The 8,703-nt window shown below is 42.9% G+C and overlaps 1 protein-coding gene across 1 annotated transcript in view; it reads right to left on the bottom strand.

The window, feature by feature from the left end:
• Window positions 1-7,579, bottom strand: part of KCNH5 (potassium voltage-gated channel subfamily H member 5) — a 151,390-nt gene extending 143,811 nt beyond the window's left edge. The window contains exons 1-2 of the mRNA XM_009638013.1: window positions 7,458-7,579; window positions 842-948 (exon numbers count right to left, since the gene is read on the bottom strand). Of these exons, the coding sequence (XP_009636308.1) occupies window positions 842-948; window positions 7,458-7,480 (130 nt within the window). The 5' untranslated portion in view covers window positions 7,481-7,579. The remainder of the gene's footprint in view (window positions 1-841; window positions 949-7,457) is intronic.
• Between the last annotated feature and the right edge of the window lie 1,124 nt (window positions 7,580-8,703).

Below are 8,703 nucleotides of genomic sequence, written 5' to 3'. Positions count from 1 at the left end.
TGCAGCCACCAGCCCAGGAGCATGTCCACACTGCACAAGCCCACACAACAGTGCAGGTTTTGCTTAGTACGTGCTATAATGTTGATAAGCCAGAAGTACTACCCACGTACGTGGCAGGACAGAAAATGTTGACTGGAGTAACTCGTGGTTAAGACAAACTGAAGAAAACCTTCCGTGGCCCTGGCAACCTCCTGTAAACTCAATGCCACCAAGAGGAATCATAGAATCACTTTGGTTGGAAAAGACCTTTAAGATCATCGAGTCCAACCTTTAACCTCACCCTGCCATCCCACCACTAAACCATGTCCCTAAGAAGGAAGAGACTTAGGTCCTGCACCTCGTTAAGTTACAAAACTCCCTGGTTTTCTAATTAATCCCTGGGTTACGCACCAAATTTAGTACTCTGACTAGAGCTGATGGGTGTTGGTTCACACACCGCAGAGGCACTGCTGGGAGCATCCATTCACAGCAACCAGGGCCTGGGTTCTCACTTGTGGAGACTTGGGGGTGTTTCCTGAGGGATGTGGGGGAACCTCATTCGGGATTTCTTTTCACTTAACCCAGTCAGTTTCCCTCCAGGGAAACAATCCTCAAAACTAAATATGTTTTGGAAAGAAGGAGTCAGACTAGAGACAGCAGGGAACAACTATTCTTGGCAATCTGAACACTTGTCCTGAAAAAAAGGAGCTCTTTTCTTGAGCTGTGGCAACCAAAATACCCGTTTCTTCTCCAAATCTTGCCCCAAATTTACCCATATGTCAAAATGCAAATTTATTTTAGTCTATTATATACTTTAAATATCCGTTATCACTCCCAACACCATACACAAATATATACATACTGTTTTTCTTGTAGAGGAGAATTTCAAAGCAGTTTGACTCATAGTTGTCGAAAGTCTGTCTGACTTTTTCAATGGTCTTCTTGTCTGTCAGTTCACCATACATAAAACTGAAAAAGAAAAAATGTTTCTCTTTTTTTCTAGACAAGCAATGACTTTGTTACAGTCACCTTAAACAGCATAAGCATTGGAGATGCTATTAACTGTAATTTACCAAAGTTTAATTATTTAAATTAAATATTTAGAGTCTCACAAGGCATCCTACAATAGTGAGTAACCATGACCACCTTTTTACTGTAAACAACAGCAAATAAATCTACCGTAATGTTTCATTAAGTGCTTTTCTGAGCATATCTTCCAGGATATATGGTTAGAAAAAGAGCTGATAGCCTATAAAACCATTATTGTCACAGCTGCAGGCCATGAGAATATCGCTGTCAAAACAGAGCAAACTAAACAAAACCTCTAAAACCTCCCAAATTTTGTTCAACCCTCTTGAAAAGGCTTCTGGAGGGGGAATGGTAAGTACCACAGGTGAAGGCTGTTGGCTGAATCGATGGCTACAAATCTAATCTTGTCAAGATGCATCTGCAACAGTGAGATAATTGGAATCTTTTTACTAAATACCGATTGCAAAAGGAGGGAGGATTTAACCCGTAAGCAGTGATGGCTGTCATTCCCCTGAAAATTCAGCACAGAAAGCAAGTGTATGAGTTGTATCAGCATAGCTACGTCTGGGCTACTACCAAACATAATCAAATTCACCTTCATTTTCCTTACTGTGTACTGCATTTCTTTAATATTTCCGTGAAAATACAGAAAATGTTAAAATGCTTTTGGAGATTCATCCCTCTCCAGACTGAGAATATAAAAATCTAATTTTAACTCCGCTAGTTCTTCCCACTTGACCATCTCATCTTTGCATTCTTTTCCAGGTCAGACTTTCAGCTGGTGTAAGCAAACCCAACCCCCTGACCTTACTTCTGAAAGCTTTTGTAAGGAAACAGCCAGGCTCTTATTGTCATCCTTCCCTGGATTAAAAAAATAAGTGAAGACCACTCTGTGCAAATTCCTAATTACAGAACTGAAGGAAAATGGAACATGGGATAAAAGCTTTCAGAGACTAGGATAAATATACTTTTAATTGATCAGACTTTTTTTTTTTTTTCCATTTTCTTTATTCACAAACAATTTGAGCTTCAGCTACAACAGACAACCCTGAGAATATGAAAGAGAAAAGCTATCAGTGCCTCTGTGGTTTCAATGCAGCTTCTCTTTTATTGATCAACAGACCTCCAAAGGTTCAGCAAACATTTATTTTATGTCTACTTTCTGAAAGAAACAATAAAACAGCATAGTGGTTAGTGACTCGGCAAGCATTAAAATACTCAATGAAGGCCAGACCACGAATCTTTTCTTTACACAGCCTGCCAAGGGAGGGACTGGGGCTGCTCCCAGAATAAGGTGCTGCCCACAGCAGGGATGGAGGCAGACACGGGGCACCAGAGTAACTACAACATCTCTATGTCACTACAGGTGCTTCTTCACCGGTAACACGGGGAGAGCCATTGACAAAGGACACGTCACATCGGTTACCTTTGGGACAGCAATGTAATGGCGGTGCCACGACGGCCACTGACGTCAGGAAATGGTTTTACCGGGGCACAACGCTTCATTAAGGAAATGCTTATCATAAACACACATGGCCGCCCTTAGGAAATGCAAAACACAGCCTACTGCCCATTTCCAAGTTACCTGCCTTCCTTTCCCCAGTTCAGCTGATAACCTTTTATACATTTATAGATGAGATGACAACAAAAAGAATTTGATTTTTTCTTTTAATCATGCCTTTTTTAATGCACCCATGAGGTAAAGCAGATTGCTCTCCTGTCTGCAAGACGAAATAAGAGCTGGTGGTTTTCACACAGCCGGTTGTGCAATTGAATTCTCTTTTTTTTTTTTTTTTTTTTGTTTTCTTGAGATTTAAAACAATGTTTCTCTTAGCCCTGAGGGAAAAAATAAGAAGAATTTGTTAAAGTGCTTGACTTTACATGGCTTATAATAGAGAAAGTCATCATTAATTAGCGTTGAAATGACAAATCGTACTTGGCATTCTGCGTGGTGGACGATACCAGTTAGCGCTGCTGAATACAATCAATCAAGTTTATGTTTTAAATTAAGAGCAGCTTATTATTGCCGTAAACCTGTAATACTCAAATCTTACATTATCTTTGCATATAAAGAGACATTTTAAAGGCTTGTGGAAAACTAAAAACATTTTTCAGAAGGCGATTTTTAGCAGCACCAAAGAAACCTCAAAGCCACTCACTGTGCAAGTTATATAAGATCTTTGCTTACCACAGGTTTAATTTAATTTAGTCTGTCCTATTTTGTACACATGGAGGGACTCCTACTTCTCCAGTCAATCACTCTGTCTTTTTCTGCCTCATGTTTTTTGTTATTTAGTGCTTGTCGAGTGCCTTCAGTGCAAACTGTACAAGACATAAATATCAAAACCACCCCGCTACTGGGAATCTTACTACCTAGAAAATAGACTTATCAAAGAGAAACAAGACTTACTGAAATCCTCAGAGAAAGGCACAATCTTAGATAATTTCCCCATCTCTGAAACAGACCGTTTGTCATTTAAGACGCCTGGGCTCCCGCCTCCCTTTGAAAGCATCCCTTGGCACAGAAAAGCCCCAGCTTTGTATCGTGCTCCTCTGTCAGGATCCGGAGCAGGGGCATCAGGAAGAGCTCCAGGTCTGCACTGCGTGCCAGGGCGGTGTTAAACTGCTTTTTGTGAGGAATTACGCAGGACAGAGGCCAGGTGAAGCACTGAAGGTGTACGATCCCGCATCCAATTTACAGCTCTCATCCAAAAGCATTGGATGAAAAGGCATCAGCTACAATGGACAAGCGTCTACCCAGGAGGAACAGCAAATACAGATACACATCGATAGCTTCAAAACTTTGCAAGTTAAAAAGCAGGCACCATTTCCAAGGAGAACCGGTACAGCCCCCTGGGTCCCAACCAGCATGCTCAGCAAGGTTTCTTTGCACATTTTTGGCAGTGCAAGGAGGCCTTCTCACATACACAAAAATCAGGTCACGGAGATGACATCCCAGTATCACTCCTAACTTTTTTCAAGGCCAGCCCACTGTACCCACCATGCAAAGTCCCATTTCTTTGAACACGGTGGGAATTTTGCCATTAGCTTCACCGGAGCCAGGACTTCACTCGCAGACTTTTTTTAATCCCTCTTTTAATGGCACTAAATCAAAATGAGGGAGAGCAGAGATACTGACTGGAGCACCGCAAGTGTTTTGGTGGAAACGCTACCTGTAAACAACCGCTTCAACCAGGAGATCCGATTCCATCCCCCCGTACGGCTGGAAGGCACCACCCAAACAGGGCCTATGAGCAGGTTTCCTCTCTGAAAACAAAACCAGCAACCAGCTACTCCTGGCCTGGCGCAAGGGTCTCAGGTGCAAGGAAGGGTAAGCAAAGCGAAGCCTAGGGCAAATGCCAAACATGAAATGCCAGCGTAGGTCGACTAACCAGCTGCTCCAAGGGTGCCTGCTCTTCCAAAGGCTTGACGAGAATACAGAGCTTAACTGACAGGCAACGATATTAGAAAATACTGACATTACTTGTAACATTAAACCAGATTTTAATGTTTATAACTGCTTATTCTTCCAACGCATTCATAAAGACATACATTGTCATGACTGTGGGCAACTGGGCATGAAAGAAGCGGTTTTTCCTGCTGCTGGTTGATCTATCCATGCACCTCCAGGCAGGGTTTTTTGCATGGTTAGTTGAAGGTTAGATGTGTTGCAATTGCAGGTGCCCAGTTCCTCCTGGACTGTCAGCTCATTTTCATTTGGCACAGCAATGCTTCACTAGCACACAAGTTCTTCTACCTGGAAATCCTGTGGATTTTAGCACTCGCTTCCACCAATTACTCTATACATCAGCTCCAGCTACACATGCGACATAGGGTGCCATGTGCACCCAGAAGGAACTCACATCGATTCCCATCACGCAATATTCACATAGCCTGAGCCCTGTGTACACAGCACCTTTTATATAGTGCCTGTGAAACTAGGGAGACTGGCACTTGTACTGAGCTATTTCTAAATCATTTTCCTGCCAAAGGGCACGTTGTTGCTGATTATAAAGATGAGAGAAATGCAATATCAAAGGGATTACCAGCTTGTCACAGGACTAACTCATTGCCTGAGCTGGAACAAAAAAACCCACTCGCAACCCCCGTGCCCTCAGTCTATCCAGCCCTCCCTGTGATGGGTATCAGCCAAGGTCACCTGAGACTGAATGTAATGATGGCGTATAAGCAGCCCCAGTGTTGGTATGGGGTGGGACAGACGAAAAGAGGATATAGTGACTACTCACTGGACTACCCAGGAGAAAAGCATGGGTGAAAGCTGATTTGAAGGCACTATATCTTACAGGCAGGGGCAAACCGACCAAACATTGCAAGATTTATAAATTGTTGTTTATCATACTCATGATCTGTAACAAGAATAACTCGAATCAGGGGCTAGATTTACATTGTTTGTATCTGTCTATTTTATTTTGGCTGGATTTTTGGCACTAGAAAGCTGTAAGAACAGACCCTTCCAAAACCTGCAATAAAGGTGAGGCACCATAGCACTCGCCTTAGAACAGTAAAGCAAACATTATATATAAAGCAATTTTTATCTATAATGTAACATAATCTGGGCATTACATAGCAAATCTGGACTGAGAGCCTGACTCAGAAAGTAATTTAAGTAACAGCCCCAGATATTGAAAAACCTCCAGTGACATTCTACTGAGTAAGCCTAAACAGGCACCATTGGCCTTCAGGACTATTTTCCATTCCATGCAGCTGCACAGCTCTTTGTTAGAGAGCAGCTCCAAAGACATTGCTCTGGAAGGCTGCATGGTGCACATCAGACCATGCTGAAAACCTCTCCAGCCTCCTTTAATCTGCAAGGACTGGGATGTCTCCTAAGCAGCAGGAAACATCACACTGCATATAAAACTCCACCAGCTAAGACCCAGACACAAAAGAAGTGCTAGCCATAATTTGAGAGCAGAGAGGGCTCTCTAAAATCCAGAGTTGGATGTACAGAATGAAGACTAAAGAAAAAAAAAAAATCTTTGCTACCAATTCCATTTTCCACAATAATTCCTCCTTGAATTTGCATCTGTGTGATTCACCTGTATGATCTACTTGAACGTGGTCAGAACAGGATCCCTACAAATGGTAACTAGAGCCCACCACATTCACAAAAAGCACTCAGATGGAAAAAAAACTTTCACCCTGCCCGCCCCCCCCCGCCCCCGTTATTTGAGGCACAGGGGAATCATTGTCAGAGAGGTATCGCTAAACCTTCACTTCCTCAACATTTGCCTACAATCCCATTCTACATTTGTAGTTATCTTAGCATGCACAGACCATAAAAGTGCTGGCTCACAGCAAACTTACGCAGTTCAATATCCAGGATAGCAGAGAGCAAAGGGGGAAGCATGTATTTATATCTGGGATGGCTGCGATGAGGCTGTTTCTTTCAGCCCCACTGAGTATATCGACTCTGTTGCTACTGTGTGAATGAATATTTCATTTCAGCAGCACGTGCCCATCTCTTCTCCATTGCCCGTTGGAGGACACCTGGCTGCACAGAGCAACCCTGGACCCCAAAGGTTCCTCCCCTTCCCAGCAGATGAGAGTAGCAACCAGACATCAGCACATGTTGCTTTTTTGGAGTAAGCGATGACCGGCATCCGAGGACACGCTCGCTGCCTGCCCTGCTCCTGCCAGCTGAAGCATCAGCCGATAATCAGCGTCTGGCAGCACCCATCTCCCAAAATCATCACTGGGGATACGCAGCCCCCTCCTCCCAGTGCCCTGGAGTTGGTTGCTCCCTGAATGCATAAAGCGAAAACCTACACAAACTTGTAGCCCAGCCGTTTCCTAATGCCCCGTCCCTCCTTTACTTTGCTCACGCTCAGATGCACACACATTAGGGATTTAGTCTTTCCCATAAATCCCAGAGCTTAAAAAATGCAGCAGACAAGGTGCAGATGCATGTCTAACCATAAATCACAGCTGCCCGCTCCTGAAAGACCACCAATGAAAGGAAAAAGCCATAAAGCTGCAATTCTTAGAGTAAATATATCATCAGCTTAATCACTCTCTTGGGAATGAAGATGCAGTTTGCACATTGCTGTGCTCTGTGTGTGTGTGTAATAACAGGGACAAGCATGGGCTACAGAATAGCCCATCGCCTCCTAGCATGACAACAGGAGAATTAACCAAAAACTAGTTAAAAAAGCCTTTGAAATATATCACCTGAAAACCCACTTTCTTTCTTGGATCATTAGCTAAAGCACATTTGTACTGATATTAGCCAGGATAAATTTCAAAGTGCTTTACCACGTCCTGGGTAAGTTGCTGGTTTCACTCATTTAAAGCCTCTTTCAATACTTTAATTTCTGCAAAACAATGCTTTTCTTACATCAATCCTTTTTCCAAAACCTCATTGTTCTTCCCAGCAGATTATAACTTTAAAAGTGCATCGAGTGGCAATGAACAGACAGTCGGCGTACCTGCAAGTGCTACTTTTCTGCATGACGTCAGCTCGATGATATCCAGAGAGTTTACAAAAACCGTCATTACTATAAACTACGGGCCAGTCCACAATCTGGGCATTTCCCAACAGAAAACTGGATTCTGAAAAGAGAAAGAGAAAACAAGAGAAAGGGCTGTTGTCAGTGGCAAAGTACATTTAAATCCTCCGTGTGTTACACAGTAGATGCAGAGTTATTCACCATGGTAACTTCTAACGTGAAATTTCAGAGGGAACTGAAATCAAAATGGGCATCAGAAAAGAAATTGTGATGAAACAGGATAACAACAGTAGCTTCCTGCACCCCAGAATACTGATATAAGCACCGATGCTTTAACAATTTAGAAAGGATTCATTTATTCCCCAACATCTGGGCAAGGTATCACGTTGGATTTCCATTTTATATGTATCTTGAAATCAACCTTAGATTAACTTGCAAACTGAGTTTTAAATGCTGAACTGTGAGTGTGCCCAATGTCGATGAGGACTCCCTTGCTTAAGACGAGTACGTTTTTCCTCCCGGCAGATCCCAGTCTGTTTTGCAGGAGGCAGCCAGCATCCCTTGGGATGAGGGACAGAGAGCACCAGGGGCGGCTGGGGAGGGGCGGGATGTGCCCACCACATCTTGAGGTACCATGAGCCGCACCACGCCTGGGACTGCGGGTATGAAGTGACCCGCATGGAAATCCAACATGATCGGGGAACTGATGAGTATTGAATTTTGGTGGCAGGCTACTAAAAATGCAAACAGGTGGGTTCGGCTCATCCTAGTAACATGCATCCACTGCTGTAAATACAAACTATAGGCAGGGAGTATTTCTAGGAGGCTGAACTCAGGTTTAAATATCGCTTCGTCATCTGTTCTTTCAGTCCATGCCTACAGTTCATACATGTGGACTGGCACCAGCACATTATGAGTTGGTCCAAAAATAGTTTTATTTGCTAGTTTGGAAAGATTCTTCAATCCCTGCTTTTAGCAAGGTGTTTCCGAAGAAGCAAATACCCATTTTGCTTAAAGACAATGCTGTGGGATTTCATGTTCACCAACACCATAAACACTCCTAATTTTGTTTCAGAAATAACATTCTCATTTAGTAGAGGTTCTCAAATTGTAGTCTGTGATGATCTTCAGAGTTTCCTTTATTTTTACTGTTAGTTTTCAATTTCATTTTGACTGCAGCAATGGAACTAACTGGTCCCATTCATTATTGCTAAAAAGCTATTAA

Source organism: Egretta garzetta, unplaced genomic scaffold (genome assembly GCF_000687185.1).
Source record: "Egretta garzetta isolate BGI_Z169 unplaced genomic scaffold, ASM68718v1 scaffold95, whole genome shotgun sequence".
Classification (NCBI taxonomy): domain Eukaryota; kingdom Metazoa; phylum Chordata; class Aves; order Pelecaniformes; family Ardeidae; genus Egretta; species Egretta garzetta.
This window is presented reverse-complemented; position numbering and strand designations above follow the sequence as displayed.